Source organism: Bos javanicus, chromosome 2, assembly GCF_032452875.1.
Source record: "Bos javanicus breed banteng chromosome 2, ARS-OSU_banteng_1.0, whole genome shotgun sequence".
Lineage (NCBI taxonomy): Eukaryota > Metazoa > Chordata > Mammalia > Artiodactyla > Bovidae > Bos > Bos javanicus.
In genome coordinates, this window is record NC_083869.1 from 121378992 (window position 1) to 121397020 (window position 18029).

The window sequence follows — 18029 nt, forward strand, 5'->3', positions numbered from 1 at the left end:
GTCTAGTCTAACCCAGGAAGTGTTGGTGTTGGCTCACTCTCCCCTCTTTCTTTAGTGCAGGTTCCTACCATCTCTTCCCATCATGGATTATTTCAACATCCCTTCTTACATAGCAGAGAAGAAAGACAATTCCAGGTGAATAGAGGAAGGTGAGCAGGCTAGGTCTTGGGGGAAAGCCCAGAGTGTGCTATGGGGAATCAGTGAGGATCTCAAATGTAAGGCACAGACTTTCCTCTGAGGGCAGTAGGGAGCCACAGAAAGGTTTGAAGCCAAGCGGGATGTGTTTGATTCTACATTTCTTTCATTCATTCCTTCACTCATTTACTCCATCTGTCAACAGATTATTCATTGAGCACCCCCTACTGGAAAGTAATTCTCAGGTAGAGGAGAATGAATGGAGGGGCTGGACTTGTGCAGAGAGACAAGTGAGAAGGCTCATGAAATGGCCCAGGTCCAGGTGAGAAGGGCCAATCGTGGAGATGGAGATGGAGGAGGATGAGCTGATGGCGGTGGCCTGGTTATGCAGCACCAGGTTCCTGGTTTGGGCAGCTGAGTAGTGGGAACTCTCAGCCCAGGAGTGTGGAATGTGTGGTGGGAGAGCCATCTCTTCCTCCTGGGGAATCTGGAAAGTCCTTGGGAGTGGTTTAAGAGAAAGCAGAGGGACTTCCCTGGTGATCCAGTGGGTAATAAGAGCCCATGCTTCCACTGCAGGAGGCATGGGTTCTATCCCTGGTCAGGGAACTAAGATCCCATATGCCACATGGCAAGAAAAAGAGAGAGAGAAAGAGAAGAGCAGAAATTCAGCAAGTAGAGAAGTGGAAAGAGGCATTCTAGGTGGAGGGAACAGACTGTTCAAAGGCCCTGAGGTAGGAGAAGATCAGCCCTGAGGACCTAAAAAGCCAAGAGAGTTGAAGATCAATAGGCCAAGAAGAAAGAGAAGGGAAGTGAAGCTGGGAGTCCCATCTCTGAGGCACAATCTGGAGCATTGCAGGCTGGTCCCCAGAGATGCCAGACCCCCCTGTGCAGACAGATGGGAGGGAAGGAGAATGTGAGGAGGAGCTGCGAGGAGACAGATGATGTGCACATCAAGGGGTGTCCAGAGTATGTCTTTTCTGGGAAAAATCACTAAAAGAAGGTCCCTGGGGGATACTTCTGGAGTGTGAGAGAAAAGGAAGAGAATCCTCAGGGTTCTGGGGAGAGGCAGATTCCTTTACCATTTAAGGAACTGATTGAGCCCAGTAAATTTCCCTCTGAACACTTCAGCATCCTTTGAACAGTCCCTCCACCACCTGCCCAGGAAGAAAGTTGATGGAGGGAATACAAGGTTATCCCAGGGCAGTCCTAGATACCCACCTCCTCTCTCTAGGGTAGAAAGGGAAGAGAATGGCCCTGGCCCAGGATTTCACGTAATCACACTTAGGAACATTGTCAACTTTTCCCACATGCTGGGCACCTCAGGTGCTTAGTTCTTAGGGCTTTATGTCATGATATTAGGTCGTTCATCTCACAATAACCCTGAGAAATGGGTATAATCATCATTCCTATTTTACAGATATGGAGACTGAGGCTCAGAGCAGGCCTAAAGACACATAGCTGAGACATGATGGAGCCAGTTCTTTACCACTAACATTGCCTCAACACAACAATACCTACTGAACCCTTCAGTTCAGTTCAGTTCAGTTGCTCAGTTGTGTCCAACTCTTTGAGACCCCATGGACTGCAGCATGCCAGGCTTCCCTGTCCATCACCAACTCCCAGAACTTACTCAAATTCATGTCCAGCAGGTCGGTGATGCCATCCAACCATCTCATCCTCTGTCATCCCCTTCTCCTCCCACCTTCAACCTTTCTCAGCATTAGGGTCTTTTCCAATGAGTTAGTTCTTTGCATCAGGCGGCCAAAGTATTGGAGTTTCAGCTTCAGCATCAGTCCTTCCAATGAATATTCAGGACTGATTTCCTTTAGGAGGGACTGGTTGGATCTCCTTGCAGTCCAAGGGACTCTCAAGAGTCTTCTCCAACACCACATCGTTGACTTTGAAGGTTTATCTAGTCAGAGACTGAACCCTTGCCACAACCCCAAGTGGTGCCGGATGTCCTTGCTGTATGGAGTGGGCATTTTGAGGCTCAGTAAGGGGAAGGGACTTGTCCAGAGTCACAAAGCTGGAAGGTGGTTGGAACTTGGATCCAAATCATTTGGGGGAGGAGGCTGAATGGAAGAGGTGATGGGGCAAGATCTGAGCAGTGTGGAGAGGAAGGGGTGGGACTTGGCACTGGACTAGGAGAGAGTTTCAGTTTCCCTTTTAAAAGGACTTCCCCTAAATGGGGGATTTTGGCTGGAAACTTGTTAGCAATCCACATTCCACTGGTTTGGCCGCCTCTTCCCCCTAAAGGTGTTGAGGATCTGAAAAGAAACTGAAAGTTGGGAAAAGGGGAGGGGCGGGGGCAAGGGAGAGGCCATGGGCAGCCCAGAACTGGGTTGATTTTCTGGTGACCTCATTGAGCCTGGGGGAGATAGGCAGGTGAGCTGGGATTACACACCTCTTAGCTATTGGAGAAATTGAGCCCCAGAGAGACAGCTCTATTAGATAGTGGCTGGATCCTGTCCAGTTTGCACAACCACTGCCAACACACACACACACACACACACACACACACACACACACCCCAGGGGAAGAGGGAGTGAAAGGGAGAAATAAAAGGGCTGAGTGGCCTAAAATCCTGAAAGGGAACTTTCCAGATGTCTTGTTTCTGTGATGTGGTGACTGGTTGGATGGTGGGTCCCAGGGAAGAGTCCCTGAGGTGCCCAGTATCCAGACTCAGGTTCCAGGCCCAGGACTGGCCTGCTAACAACCCAGCCAGAATCCAGCATACCCAGGGTGCTGGGGAGTCCAGTTCCAGGGATCCCGGTCCTGCAGCTGCCATGCTGTCCCTGCTGACATCCCTAATGGCTCCTCCCAAACCAGAAGCAGCGAGACCCTTTGTGGAGGCCGCTCCTCAGAGCTCCTGGAAACCACTTTCTCTTAGACCTGACCTCCTCCTCTTCTGCTTAATGAACACTCCACCTGGCTGGGCTTCAGAGTCCTCTATAGAGGGGAACACTGGATCATGCAGTAACATGGTATAGCAGGCATGTCTTGGTAGCAGCTATGATTATTACTGTTGGTCATTCCTCCCTTTTCAAAACTCTCCCGAGTGGTCAAGGATCCCCATGATTCTGTGCTCTAGGGTTTCTCCTCCCCCTCCCATTGACTCCCTCCCTGGGGCCCTCTCCTGCTGCTGGCCTGGCTAATGGCAGAGCTCCCACTGCCCCAGGACTTCCTGGGTGACCTCATGCACTGCTTGGCTCCAGTCACCCTCTTACTAGCAGCAACCAGAGATCCAGATTTCCTGGGGTCAGTTCTGACTTAAAACTTTCTGTCTGTTATCCCTTTAAGGTCACTAGCCAGACCCTGGCCTTTGAGGCTTGGTCTTTGGCTTAGGAAACATGATCACATGCCTATGTGCTGAAGCATACAGGCTACCTCCTGAATGGCCCCCCAAATTTTCTCTGGACACCTCAGACTCAACAAGGTTAAATTCCACAACCCCCTTCCAGCTTTAGTTTTCCTCTGATTCCCTATCTAAGTGATGAGATCATGGACCCCAAACAGAAAACTCAGAAATCTTCACTCCCATGTCTCCACCCCATCCCTGTACCAGCCAGTCCCCAGATCCTAGAACCCTGTCTCTTTAACTTTGCTCTAGAACAGGCTTCTGCCTTCATCCCCACTCCACACAGACCATCTGCTGTTCCCTTGTGCTACTGGAAGCTTTTCCTCCATCCCTTGGCCCTCCCAGAGGGCCCTCTTCCATGCAACCCACAGGTCTCTCATCTGACCCTGCTCTGGCTCTTTCTTCTCCTCTTAAGGCGTTGCCAGCCTCCCCATTGGGAAACCCCTGCGGGCAGGGGCCCGATGTGACTCACAGCTGACACTCTGCCACGTAGGAGCAGAAGGAGGAACTCCAGTCTCTGTGCACTTGAATCACAGAGGCCAAGCTGTCACTGTACAGATGAGTAAACTGAGGCCCGAGAGGAGAGAGGACTGGCTGACAGTTAAAGCGGAAGGCAGAGCTGGGGCTAGAACTATAAAGTCTCTGGGTCCAGGTGATCCTCCCTGGAAGGAGATGGGGACCCTGGGGCTGGGAAATGGGCTGCTCCAAGTCACCATTCCTGAGGTCTCCACTGGGACCTAGCTGTCCTCTGGTATCTCTTCCCCTCTCCAGGCCTTGGCATATGCTGGTCCCTCCCCTTGGAAGGCCTGTCCTCCATTCCTGATAAGATCCTGCCCACTCACATCTCACCTAGTGTCTAATCTGATCTCCACCACAGGACCTTCCCATGCCCCCAGAGCTGTCTTTATGAGGTGGTGTTCTCTTTCGTCCTCCCCCCCACAACCTTCAGGGCTCTCCTGGGGTCCCACTCCCTTCTGTCCATGGGGACTAGGAGCATCTCAGGCCAGGACCAGGGTCTGAGCCTTTATGGGAGAACTGGGACAGATGGAAGATGTGGGAAAAGTCTAATCTCTCAGCTTCCCTTCCCCTGCCCATCTCAGAGTGCCCACTCCTCCTGCCCCTGCCACTCTGTCCTGGCAAAAGCTCTCATCTCAAAGGCCCTGATCACCTCGAGCTGACCCATGGAGGCACACACAGCCACTCACACGAACACAAAGTAGTCACTCTCTCATGCACATACACTCATAGTCACACACGCAGTCACAGCCAGTCACCAACCCAACCTCAAGGACAGACAGGCACACACACCCAGAAAGTCTCAGAAAGTCATCAAGAGTCACCAAGCCTCTCTCTCTCACCCTTAATACACACTGCCAAACAAAGATGCGGACTCACACAACTGCAAAAGTACACACCTGGTCACACGCACACATATACCCAGAGTCACAAAGTCTCTCACACACAGACAGATACAGAGCAATACACAGTCACACACAGAGAGAAACAGACACACACAGTTGCACACAGGCCCCTGGAGATACAGAACAATGGGCGCATTGTCTGGGCTGGCAGCAGCTGGGGAGAAAGGAGCTGCAGTGTGGATGGAGGGGGCTGTGGGGGCTGCCGTACCACCCCCACTCACCCCCGCAGCATCCCAAGCCTCTTCCCCCTTCCAGAAGCTGAATTCAGCTGGGACTTGGATTTGCTGAGAGATTCAGCTCTCAGGTCCCCCTCCTCAGCCTCCTTTCATGTCTGGTGGGGGATGCAGGGCTCCCTTGTGGACCAGTCTCCTTCTGGAGCTCTGGGGACTCAGGATCCTTTAGCCCCTGATGGCTCCCCTCTCCTCCCGGGATCATCCTGACTATGCACCACTCATCCCCACCAGAGCAGAGCCTGGAAACCGGGGGCCTCGGGATCTTAACCTCTGACTCCAACCCCTCCAGGACTCACACAGCCTTCATCTGAGCTCTGCCAGCCGGAGCTGGCAGCGCCTGGCAGCATTGTGGGTCCCCTATTGTGGTCAAGACAGAAATGCGGGTCACGATGTCCATCCCTTACTGGCAGGGGTGGAGAAGTCACTGTCCTGTCAGTGAGTTGCCGTAGGGCATGGTGCGCCTTCCCGACCCAAGAGCTGGCTTTTCTTGCCTCCCACTCTGACCAGGCAGCCCCAGATCTCAAGAGAGACTGCTTCCAGGACTTTCCTTATAGCCCACAGCCCCTTTTTACAGGTCTCTCCAAACTCTGTCTTACCCTCAGTTACTGGTATCTGCTGTGTACCCTTGGACATGTCATTTTCCCTTTCTGAATCTGTCCACTCTGAAAAACAGGGCGTTAATGAAGCCAAGAGCATTCTGTAGTCTCTGAGTAGGGGTGGGGGTGGAGGCTACAGGAGTGAGCGCTGCAGGTAGAAGTCATCTCAGCCCTGTCGTCAGATCTGTGGGAGTTCCTGATTTCTCAGGCCCTGGGGTGTCTCCACACCTCACAGCCTCAGGCCTCCCAGGAGACCTTACTCGTAGGAGGGAGGGAACAAGGGAGGGCCGTGCTGAGCTGTCCAGGACACACAGCCTTGCTCTTGCAACACTTGGCTTCCGCCAGCCCCCATCTCCTTCCTCCTGGGGGCTGAGGGCAGCAGCCGGACGCACACATCCGGGGCCAGCCAGGACTCTGGGGTTCCCCCTGGCCTGGACTATTGGAGGAGGCTCCAGCTGCAGTTTCCAGTCACCACCCGGCCCCTGTCTCCAGGCTCCCCTACTCAGGCAGGGGTGAAGGCTGGACTGGGCAGCCCTTGGGGGCTGGCCTCAAGGGACCATCCAAGGCCCCTCCTCCTGAGGAACTGGAGTGTTTTAAGGGTTGTTGAGCCCCCTCCTGGGCTTCCTCTGCTGTCTTGGGGGAAACCCTGATGTAGGGGAGCAGATGTGACTGGGGAGTGCTGAAGTCAGACAGGTTATGTCCAGGTCTCTGAGCCTCAGGCTCCTCAGCTTTCTAATGGGGATGGAGATACCTGCTAAGATACCCCAGGTGGGACTTTGTCATGGGTCTGAGATAAGATGGACCAAAGGTGAGTTTGTCTGTGGGGGCTTGGTGTGACTGGCCACCGACTGACTGACAGGAGGGATGAGGGACGACCTCACCAGACTCACCAGACTAACCCTGCGGCCGGGCAGACGTCCTGGTGGGGCAGGCAGCACGTGGACGGGACCTCGGACCCATCTCCAGGCCTGAGGGGGCACAGAACCCAGCTAGGGCCCTGCGGCTGCCATGACCACATTCTCTGGAGCCCGCCGGCTGACGAGTCTGGGCATGTGAGTCCTTCGACCAGTTCTAGGGGGAGACTGACAGAGCTTGCCAATGCGGGACCAAGACGATGGGGGCCACTCCAGGAGCTAGGGCGTCCACCCTGAGAGGTGGACGGTGAGAGGAGGGGACGACTGTTCCCTTCTCTTTCCTCTAGGAGCCCCTCTGCTCGCGTAGGGACCCGCCTCCCTCCTTCCCGCCCTGGACCCCACCTGTCCCCGGCAGCCGAGTGGGTTGGGGGACCAGACCGCCAGCGTCGCCCACCGTTCAAGTGGGGCCCGCGGCCTGGGTCCGCCTCCGCCCCTTGATTGGGCGCTCATTTAAATGTCCGGCCCCGCCCCGAGCTCCGGGCGCATATATATAGGAGACTCGGCGGGCGGCAGGCGGCATTCTGGCGCGGAGCGGAGCGGAGCGGCGGTGGGCGCAGCTAGCGGGTTGGGCGCAGAGCGGGGGTGCAGCTTGGTTTCCCCCCGACACCCCTCCCCCTCAAACGCGAGCCCCACCCCTCCGCCGGCCAGGCCCACCCGGCCGAACTATCCCCTGCGGCGCGAGCCCGGGGCGGCTCCGGGCGCCCCCCCAGCAGAACCCCCCACCATGGGCAGCCAGAGCTCCAAGGCTCCCCGGGGCGACGTGACCGCCGAGGAGGCAGCAGGCGCTTCCCCCGCCAAGGTCAACGGACAGGTGGGTGCGCTCGGCACGGCCCGACCTGGCCCCCTCCTCTCGTACCTTGCCCCCTCTAGGGCCCCGGTCCGGGGCCGCGCGCTTTGTCCGGCCCGGGACACGCGGCGCCCCCTCCCCCGCCCGGTCCCTTTGTTCTCGGCGCCGCAGCCCCCGCGGGCGAAGCGAGGGGAGGGGCGGGGAGGGGGCGCCGGCCGGGCCCCGCCGCCTTCTTTGTTCGCGGCCCCGGCCCCCGGCGCTGCCCCCCGGCCGCCCCGAGTGCCGCGCGGGGAACAAAGGCGCTGCTGGGCCGCGCCAAGGGGGCGCCCGGGGGCCGCGGGGCGGGTGCCCGGAGGCGAGGGCACTCCCCCCGCAGACCCGACCTCAATATCCCAAGGCCTTTTTTAAGGGAGGAGCCGCGATGTGAGGAGAGCCTGCGGTGGGTGGGGGCCTTTTACACAAAGCCGGCGGCTGGGAAAATAGGCCGTCCAGGTGCAGGGAACAGCGCCCCGGGGCGGCTTCCCGCCCAATATCGGCTGTACGGCTCCCCCGCCCGTCCGGGATCCGCGGCCTCGGGCGGTCCTGCGCGGAATAGAGAGCGCGCCCCGGGAGAGGTGGGTGGGGGCCCCGATACCCTAGCGCCTCCTGCCGGCCGCGGCCTCTGTATCCTTGTGCGGGGCAGGAGGGAGAGGTTTGACTGGATGCCGCTGGGGTGAGGCTACAACTAGGCTCTGGGGGTGCGGTGGAATGACTCGGGACCCCGATGTCTGGGTGGGCTGGGGGAGGGGAGTTAGAGCCCCGACCCTCATTGCGGTCTTCTCTGCCCTGCAGGAGAACGGCCACGTGAAAAGCAATGGAGACTTATCCCCCAAAGGTGAAGGGGAGTCGCCCCCCGTGAACGGAACAGAGGAAGCAGCGGGGGCCACTGGTGATGCTATCGAGCCAGCACCCCCTAGCCAGGGCGCTGAGGCTAAGGGGGAGGTCCCCCCCAAGGAGACCCCCAAGAAGAAGAAGAAATTCTCTTTCAAGAAGCCTTTCAAATTGAGTGGCCTGTCCTTCAAGAGAAATCGGAAGGAGGGTGGGGGTGATTCGTCTGCCTCCTCACCCACAGAGGAAGAGCAGGAGCAGGGGGAGATCAGTGCCTGCGGCGAGGAGGGCACTGCCCAGGAAGGGAAGGCTGCTGCCACCCCCGAGAGCCAGGAGCCTCAGGCCAAAGGGGCAGAGGCCAGCGCTGCCGCCAAGGGAGGAGACACAGAAGAGGCAGGGCCCCAGGCCGCAGAGCCATCCACTCCCTCGGGGCCAGAGAGTGACCCTGCACCAGCCAGCGAGCAGAATGAGTAGCTGGGTGGGGGCAGGTGGGTGATCTCTAAGCTGCAAAAACTGTGCTGTCCTTGTGAGGTCACTGCCTGGACCTGGTGCCCCGGCTGCCTTCCTGTGCCCAGAAAGGAAGGGGCTGTTGCCCCCTAGCCACGTTCCCTCTCCTTCTCTCCCTCCTGTGGATTCTCCCATCATCCATCTGGTCTTCCTCTTAAGGCCAGTTGAAGATGGTCCCTTGCAGTTTTCCCAAGTTAGGTTAGTGATGTGAAATGCTCCTGCCCTTGGCCCTACCTCCTTCCCTGTCCCCACCTGTGCCGAAGGCAATTGCTGGTTTTCTTCCCCAATTCTTTTCCAAGTAGGTTTTGTTTACTCCCCAATCCCTGAGCCAGATGTGGGGGTGCCTACACTCCCAAACCTTGAGTGTCCAGCCTTCCCCTGTTGAGTTTTTAGTCTCTTGTGCTGTGCCTAGTGGCACCTGGGCTGGGGAGAACACTGCCCCTGTCTAGGTTTTTATAAATGTCTTACTCAAGTTCAAACCTCCAGCTTGTGAATCAACCCGTGTCTCCTTTTTTGACTTGGTAAGCAAGTATTAAGCTTTGGGGTGGGCGGGAGGTCTGTAATGTGAAACAACTTCTTGTTGTCTTTTTTCCCCCTCCCATTGTTGTAAATAACTTTTAATGGCCAAACCCCAGATTTGTACTTTTTTTTTTTTTTCTAACTGCTAAAACCATTCTCTTCCACCTGGTTTTACTGTAACATTTGAAAAAGGAATAAATGTTGTCCCTTTAGTGGTGCTTTTTCATGAGTGGTCTTCTGGGGGTGAAGGTGAGACGATTGGCCAACTTCAAGCTTTGATGGGGGGATTAAGACAGGTAAGTCTGGGGTTTTGTTGAAGGCTTACCCAGGTTCTCATGGACACCAGAAGGGCAGAGACGTGAACCCAGGGGATACTACAGAGTAGAGATGAGCTCAAGAGGGTATAGAAATGTACCATTTTATTACAAAGATTCTCACAAAAATGAAATATAGTATCTCAAAATGGAAACTAGACTACCAATCTTCACCTGCAGAACTGGGGGAAAGACAGAGAGAGGGCAGGCATGAGAACAGAACCAATCTAAAAATGGCTGATGTTACCTTAAGAGCCTAAACGCAACAGGGAGTCCCTGAAGACCCAGCCACCCCTTCTCAAATGCTCAGCAAGGGCACCTTTTCAAAGCTATGAAGCAGGCACTTCAAGATTTTGTCCTATGGCTGCTTAAGTGGATCCCTTTTACCCAGTACCCATTAGGGTTCAAGAGGTTGGGAGGGACGGGTTGCAAGGCAGCTACTAGAAAAGTAATGTGTGCCCTGACCTCAGGGCCCTGGTTCCTGTCTAGTCCCTGGGGATATTTATATTTAATATATTTTTATATAAATACACAGAGAAATAGAAAATATAAAATCTGAAGGGTTGTGGGATAAAGGTAGGGATTTGGCAAGAAGCCAGAACTGGAGAGGTCTCTTCAGGCCAACTTGACCTCTTCCTTGACCCTGTGGAGAGAGCAGAAACTGGCATTAGATAAGCCACCCCAGAGGCCTCGGAAAAAGGAAAGGTACAATGACTTCCTCAGGCCCCTGGCTGCCCAGGTGACTGCTGAAGGCTGGGGCTTCCTAGCTCTGCCTAGAACTGCAGCAACTGACAGACTGGTCCCTGAAAGAGGCCTTTGTAAGCTGGACCAGCTGTCCCTGTGCTTTCCCTCTTGGTGTGGTGGGACAAAGGGGCTGGTGCTCCAATGCCAGGGAGCAGACAGACAGTTCTTTCCTCACCCTTTGGCTTCTTGCTTCTCTTCCTTGGTTTTCTCCTCTTCTGTGACTTCTAGAACATAAGAATACAGGGATGGTCAAGGGCAGCCCCCCGGAAAGACCCATGGGATCTCCTGAAACCCCTTCCCAGCATCATAGCTCAGTGGACATACAAAAGAGAAAAGTACATCCCAAGCCCTCCCAGCTAGACCTGCAGAGAACAAACAGGTTGGACCGGTTTCCCAGCCTGCTAGAGCCTAAACCCAGCGGGTGGAGGCAGCCCCCTGGGAAACTGCGGTGAAGCACTGGGAAAGGGCTTGGGTGGTATGTGAGCCGCGCCTGACCAAGGGGAGCCCAGGCATGTCCCTGGCTCTGGAACCTGGCAGGGCTCTATCAGTCAGTGAGGATGACGAATTGAGTTTCATTCTTCTATGGGCCACTTCTGGGAACCACAGAAAAGCCCACGTAGCTGAGGGAATACCCCAAGGAGCTGACAGTGCCAAGTCGGCTCCCCGCCCCCCAGTGCCCTACATAAATTCATCTTCCAGGGCCTGGGGCTCAAGACCCAAGTCCTGGCCCAACCAAACTCACCTTTCTTCTCTTCTGGATCTTTCTCTTTCTCATCCTCTGTTTTGACTCTCTTGGCTTTCTTGAAGTTGGAAGAGTTCTTGCGCCCACCTTCTCCCTCCTCGTCAGAGTCGGAGAACTCTTCCTCACAGGCAATTCGTTTGTCCGAGGAACAGACTGGGAAGTAGTGGGACATTCCAGTGAGAGAGCAGATTCTTTCTCTCAGCAAAGAATGCTTTTCTGCACATTCCCGCAAAAGACACCGAGGGAAGGGGACCTGGCCCTACAGGTACGAGCATTTGGGGTTCTCAACAGCTGGGCAGCTTGGAGAGAACATGGAGGCAAGTCAGAAGAGCCTACAGAGTAGGGAGGCAGAGGCCCCCGAGGTTTGGGTCTTACTTGAGATGCGCTTGTCAGGGTCTTCTTCATCCTCATCACCACTCTCCTCTGGAATGGCGTCCTCGGGGATGGCCTGCATCTGGACCCCAGGCGCGTGGGGCAGCATTCTCAGGTTCTCGAACAGCCGCTGTCTATGGCCAATGGTAGAGAGGTTGGCTGGGCTCTGGTCAGGGACCAACCGGAGCCTGAAATGTTCAATTAGGGGTGTGTGGGGCGGGGGTATACTCACTTGATCTTTTCCAGGTACTCATTAGTGTTCTGGTTAGTCATATTGGAAGGACTGATATGAAGTTTGAAATCTGGTCCAAAGTATTCGAAGTAGTCGTTGTATGGAAGCTCTAATTGGGGTGGGGGCGGGTGAGAGAATTAAGAGATCTGGCCACCATGGAACCCCGAGAAAAGCATTTGCAGGTTTATCTGGGCCTGTCAGCCCAACTGTCAAACAGAAGCAGGCCTTCAAGATGGGGTGAGACTTGGGTACCTGTAGGATTTCAACTGTTTAAAAGCCAAAGCCATTCTCCAGGGCCCACACCAGTGGTGTCTGGGTATGTGTATGTGAGTGCCTGTGTATAAGGAGAAGGCTGAAGCCCCTGGTTTAGAAAAATTTAGGCAATATTCATTGAGAGTACTCTCCCTCACTACCCCAATTACCCTACAGAGTATGAATTCCAAAGCTGTAACTACTGATAATTCTGTCCAGACCAGAAGTCAAGGGTGAATGGACAGGGGCAGCTAAAGGACTCGGAAAAAAGCTGATGGCTATGGTCTGAAAATCACAAGAGGCTAGCAACAGAATCAGAGTCTGAAAAGGAGACGCTGCAGAGCCAGCGGGAAGAGGGTGTGAGCTCAAGCACACAGGAGCTCCAGCACCGCCCGGCCCAGTCTGGCCCTGGAGCCATTACCATTAGGGATCTCCGTGTCCAGGGCCACAGCTGTTTCGTATGTCCAGCACCGGGCGACATTACGAATGGTGTAGCCACCTCCTCCCAGCATCAGCATAGGCAGGTTGAAGCTCTTCACAAATTCCACACACTTGGCATGCCCTTTGGTGGGAGAAGGGGTGCCAAGTTACAGGAGCACCCAGCAGGACCCTGCCTGCCCATCCCTATGCTACCTGGACTCACCTTTGATGGTCAGATTGAAGCAACCTAACCGATCCCCAGACAAGGAGTCAGAGCCACACTGCAAGACAACTGCACTGGGCTGGAACATCTCCATTACTTTGGACATGACCTGCAAGGACACAACCTGGTCACCACCAGCCCTAAGAAAAGCTTTTGGGGTTCAGGCGGAAAAGTGTGGGTGCAGCACTTTCCTCTGTTCCTTATTCACCACTCCTACCTTTTCACTCTGCCCCAGGCTGCGGAGTAAAGGGAGCACCAATCTGGGCTTCCCGTTTCCCTACTTAGTTCAGTTTTCCAGGAGCTTTCTAGAGCTAGTTACGCTGAGCCTAAAACAGCCTCCTTATCAGTTCCCCACATCCTTCCCTGCTCTCCAGGTCCAGGACCACTGGCTCCAAGAAGCTCTCCTGACCCTTAGCTGCATCTGCTCTATGCATTTGGTCCTACAGACTTTGAGCCTCACACTACAGAGCTGCCTCACTTTTGTGTATCTCATTCTCACAACTAGATTCCAATGTTACTCAGGACAGAGACTGTAACTCTGGCTTCTCTGTCACCCTTACTACAAGGTATGGTTTAATAGTAGGCACCCGGTGTTTGCTGAACTACTATGCGACCTAACTAGGTTACTACTCTAGTAATGGTTGGTTCCTTGTTGCTCACAGGTGAAAATTTAACTCCTCAGCATGGCCCTCAAAGCTCCCTTTGAAATACTAACCCCACAAGTACTTTCTACCACATCCTTCAACACCCCTCCCCGCATCATACAGGCCTACTGCTGCATACTGGCACCCCCGTGCCTCTGCTGGTGCTGCTCCCTCTGCCACCCCTCCCCTCCAGCTCCCACCTTTTTCTTCACATGAGTAACTCCTCATTTCTCAGAGTCCTGCTCAAATGTCACCACCTCTGTGAAATCACCTCTGATTACCCTTTCCCCAGCTCAGGCAGCAGTTTTTCTCTCTCGTTCCTCTGTTCATCCCTCAAAAACAGCACTAACCACATGCTATTGGGGATGTGCCTGCCTTCCACACCATGGACTATACCATGGACTGTGAAGTCTTCAAGGACACAGATCATGCCTTAGACATTCCTGTATAACAACAGTGTTGGATAAAAGATTCAGATATATACTTGGAGAAATTTTGTCCTCTCAACTGGCCATACAGCATGCAATCCAGGGTTCAAACCCATCTCATTTCCAGCCAGCCTCTCGTTGGGGAGACATCCCTGAGGTGCTTTTGCTACCCCTCCCTTAGACCAATCCCATTTACAGCCCAGTGGTGGAAACGCCACTTACCGGCTTGAAAATGGCCTCATAGGACTCGTCGTCAATCCCATCTCGGAGAGGGTAGTTAACAGCATAATACTTGCCTTTGCCAGCTCCAATATCCTAATCAAGAAGGACATTAAAGTAAAACTGAAAAATGAAGCTAGGAGGAAGCTCAAGGGTAGGGGCTGGAAGGCTAAGGAAAGAGGCAGTGGTTCTAAGAGAGAGAAGCTGGGTCTATGAGGTGGGCCAGGGACAGAGCAAGTTAGCACCATTCCCCTCACTGGCGGGACAACTCTAGCTCACGTCTCTGGACAAACCACTGAGTCTGCACTCAGGCTGAGAATCATTTATGGGGCCAGAGGCTGAATATCCCACCCCCACAGCATGAGATCTCTTCCTCTGGACTGAGTTAAAGGTGGCTGGACCACAGAATTAACACCCATCCCACAGCAACCCTTTTCTAGAACACTTTACTGCTCACTCTTCTACCCCCCCACCCCACCCTCAACTCTAGGGAGGTGTAGAAGGAAAGCAGAAAGGGAAGAATTCTTCAAAATTGTAAATGCTCAGTTATTCTAACACTTGCCATAGTAAACTGACTTAATGCCACTTTTTCACCCAAGGGGCACTGGCATGACAAAGTGGATGGTTTCATTGTATCCATGCTAACACAAGCAGAAAAGTTTAATGAATTAGCTTCCAGGGATTCTTATCCTGAGGTCCATGGATGGGCTTCAGTAGGAGGAAGTTGTCTATTAACTATTCAATATCAAATCTAAAATTTCATGTACATTTCTGGGGAGAGAGCAGCTTTCTGTCAGATGGTCAAAGGGGAAGGTAACCTAAAAATACTAAGAACCCTTAAGTTGGTTCACAAAGGTCCCAATTCCTGGCCTGTGAGAGAGTACCTGATATTTCTAGCCTAAAATTCAAGCTGTCTAGGGCATCTTAACAGTGTAATGCAACTCAGCCGTGGCCAGGAAGGAAGTGCAATGAGTCAGGAGGCACCCATCCCTCACAACCCTGTATGCTCCATCATTCCCTTCTTCCAGAACAAGAGAGGGAAAGAGACCATGGCAGGTGTGTGGTCTCCGAATGGCAGAAGAGGCAGGAAGTGGTTTTTGGTGACATGAGATAGGAGAGTTAGAGCTGGCAGCTGAGGGTGAGCTGGTTGGCCCCTGAAGGGAGTTCTCACCCGTAGGTCCCCAGTTCCTGGGAAGTACTCTCCATATTTATGAAAGGACACAGTCATGACTCGGTCTGTGGTATAGAAGGCCTCTTCCACGCCATCGCCGTGGTGAATATCAATGTCAATATACAGCACCCTCTGGTGATACCTAGGATCAGAAGGGGGTCAGGGGGTTCTGGGGGCTCTTTGAAAGTGGGACGCGCCAAGGGCGCCAGGTCCCAGCTTACCGGGCTGGCTGCCTCCCTCAGGTATCTCTAAGCACCAGAGACGTGGAAACTGGCTGAAGGAAGGTGGAAGAGCGGCAGGGTGTCTCCAGAGGCCTGACCAAGCCGACCAAGTCCGATCTTCCTACTCTACAGCCAGGGTCAACTCCAGCCACACAGGGACATTCTGGAGGCAGGATCTGAGCAGCACCTGCCCCTGATCTTGCCGTGGGCTCAGATCAAATCAAGGCCTCGTCAAGGAGAGGATGGCCAGAGACACTCACCAAACACATCCTAGCCGGCACGCCGCTAGGAAAAGCAAACTAGGGAGGCAAACCCGGGGGAGAGGGAAGTGGGAACCTGGCCTAAGGTGCTCCTCCAAGAGACAAGGCCAGGCAGGCATACTTTAGCAGTTCCAGGATGGCCAAGACGATATCATTGACGTAACAGAAGCCAGATGCCTCGGACTTCTTTGCATGGTGTAGGCCCCCAGCCCAATTCACAGCGATGTCCGTCTGCTGCTTATTAAGTTTCACAGCACTTGCTGGGCACCGGAAGAAAGAACACAAGCCTGTCACAAAGTCCCTCTCTCCCCCTTCCCCAAAAAACCATGGGAACCCAGTGAGAGATAGGACCTGCCTATTTAACAGCTGAACTGTACAACTTACCAGCTAGCCCTCTCCCTCTGCCTACTCCAATGGGAATAAACACAATATTGGCTACTCTAAAAAAACTGTTTTCCAAACTGAAAGTGGTAAAGCTCACTAGTAGGCCTTAAAATTGGTTTAGTGGGCTATGGTTAGTGTGTATATATATATATATATGTATTTTTAAATGAGATCGACTATAAAATAAAAATAGCAGAGTAACAATAAAGGTAACCACTTGTGAAACTAGCTGCAGAGCAAGAGAGGATGTGTGTGTACGAGTGCATCCATAACCTGGATTTTAAGTGTAAATGTATTTCTTACTGTGGTTCATGGTCAAAATATTTTGAAGACACCAATGTAGTAGACATAGGTTTGAAGTACAAATAGGTCCAAGAAGAAGTGAGAGAAAAATACACACCATGTGTGCAAATGCCTTTGTGTCAGTGTGACTTTAACAGCAATAAAAACATGAGGAAATCCCCTGGCAGTCCAGTGGTTAGGACTCCATGCTTCCACTGCCAAGGGCTCAAGTTCAGTCCCTGGCCAGGGAACTAAGACAGATCCTTCAAGCTGCATGGTGTAGAAAAAACAAAGACAAAAAAACACCAACACAGAGCAACTTGAGTGGACTAATTGTATCAACTGAAGTTGGTCCATAGCATAGAATAATCATGTAGCCATTAGATACCATGCTAAACATTATTACAGATAAATTTCAAAGATTTACTAAGTAGGGACTGCCCTGGCAGTCCAGTGGTTAGACTCAGCACTTTCACTGCCACAGGCCCAGGTTTAATCCCTAGTCCAGGAACTAAGATCCTGCAAGCCACATAGCATGACCGAAAAAAAAAATATATATATATATAGATTTACTAAGCAAAAAACGTAGCAGGGAGACACAAAACTATACATACACATTTTTGTAAAATATAGATGAATATATGCTTGGTCTAGATACGTGCACAAAGGAAAAAGCATGGATGTACAAATACCAAAATGGTAATGATGGGTACCCATGGACAGTGTGACTGTAGTCAGTTTTTTTCCTCTGTATACTTCTTTGTTTTCTGAGATTATATTGGGAGGTGGTAGGGAGAGGGGAGGAGAAAAACCGATGATCACAGAAAAATAAATATTTGTTAAGAAACGGTAGGGTGATCCCAGAGATAACGTAGATATTACTAATGGAAGTGCGAGATATGTGGGGAGTGTTTCTGACCTCTAAATGTAATTACCATGCTCTTTTGTAAGACACAGATGATGACACTTCCTATTTTTACAGCACTTTGCAGTTCACAAATTACTTTTATGTTCAGCATCTCAACAACCCCATGAGGTCTGCAGGGAGTTCCTGTATACAGGATGTCTTAGTAGGAAAGGACAGGCAAGGACACATATCTATACCATGTCAGACTGAACCTGGCCTCGGACTGAAGCAGAATAAAATTTTAAGGACCTAACGTAAAAACCCACAGGACCATTTTACATGGTCACAGGTCAGCCTTACTGGGACAGTGGCCTAAAAGACAGACCTGGTACAGCCCAGAATAGCCCTTAATGAAGGGTATATATTCCTTACCCACAGAGCCACCAGTAGACAGCTGACAGAACTCAAAGAGGCCATCAAATACGGGACAGTCCTCACCGACGTTGACTTGAAAAAACACGAAAAGGTTAGTTTCCACAATTTCCTTTTGGTTTTGTTTACATATTTATGAGCTGATGGAAAAAACACAGCATTTGGATTCAGAAGGCCTGGGTTCTTGTCCAGGCCCTCCTGCTTACTTGCTGTGAAACTGGGTCCAGTCATTTAACTTCCTTGAGCTTTGGCTCATTATCTTTAACAAGCAATAATGATATCCACCTCACCTAATTCTTGAGAAGATTAATAGAAACCTTACATGGGAAGCATTCAGCAAGTAAATAAGTACTTGGAAAATGTTGTTTCATTCCCGAGGGAGACAAATTTAGCCTCTTATTCCAGCCTGGGTTTGTTCTGGATCTTACTCCAGCTGGTCAACAAGCAAGCGAAGAGCAGAGACTATACTATCCTCCACTGATGCTTAACAACATGCCGGACACCA

General features: G+C 52.6%; 2 protein-coding genes across 3 annotated transcripts in view; one reads left to right on the forward strand and one right to left on the reverse strand.

Annotated features, from left to right (window-relative positions):
- Positions 1-7170: 7170 nt before the first annotated feature.
- On the forward strand, positions 7171-9549 carry MARCKSL1 (MARCKS like 1). The gene is made up of 2 exons (XM_061389476.1): positions 7171-7468; positions 8276-9549. Exons 1-2 carry the CDS (start codon positions 7382-7384, stop codon positions 8783-8785), a joined length of 597 nt encoding a protein of 198 aa, XP_061245460.1. The 5' UTR covers positions 7171-7381; the 3' UTR covers positions 8786-9549.
- Positions 9550-9739: 190 nt separating this feature from the next.
- HDAC1 (histone deacetylase 1) overlaps positions 9740-18029 on the reverse strand; it is a 32002-nt gene continuing 23712 nt past the window's right edge. For both annotated transcript variants that reach the window (XM_061389372.1, XM_061389382.1), the window contains 11 exons: positions 17525-17599; positions 15701-15839; positions 15099-15240; positions 13931-14023; positions 12637-12745; positions 12415-12555; positions 11742-11850; positions 11513-11643; positions 11138-11290; positions 10571-10619; positions 9740-10294 (listed from right to left, as the gene is read on the reverse strand). In XM_061389372.1, coding sequence (XP_061245356.1) covers positions 10267-10294; positions 10571-10619; positions 11138-11290; positions 11513-11643; positions 11742-11850; positions 12415-12555; positions 12637-12745; positions 13931-14023; positions 15099-15240; positions 15701-15839; positions 17525-17599 — 1169 coding nt within the window. In that variant the 3' untranslated portion in view covers positions 9740-10266. The remainder of the gene's footprint in view (positions 10295-10570; positions 10620-11137; positions 11291-11512; positions 11644-11741; positions 11851-12414; positions 12556-12636; positions 12746-13930; positions 14024-15098; positions 15241-15700; positions 15840-17524; positions 17600-18029) is intronic.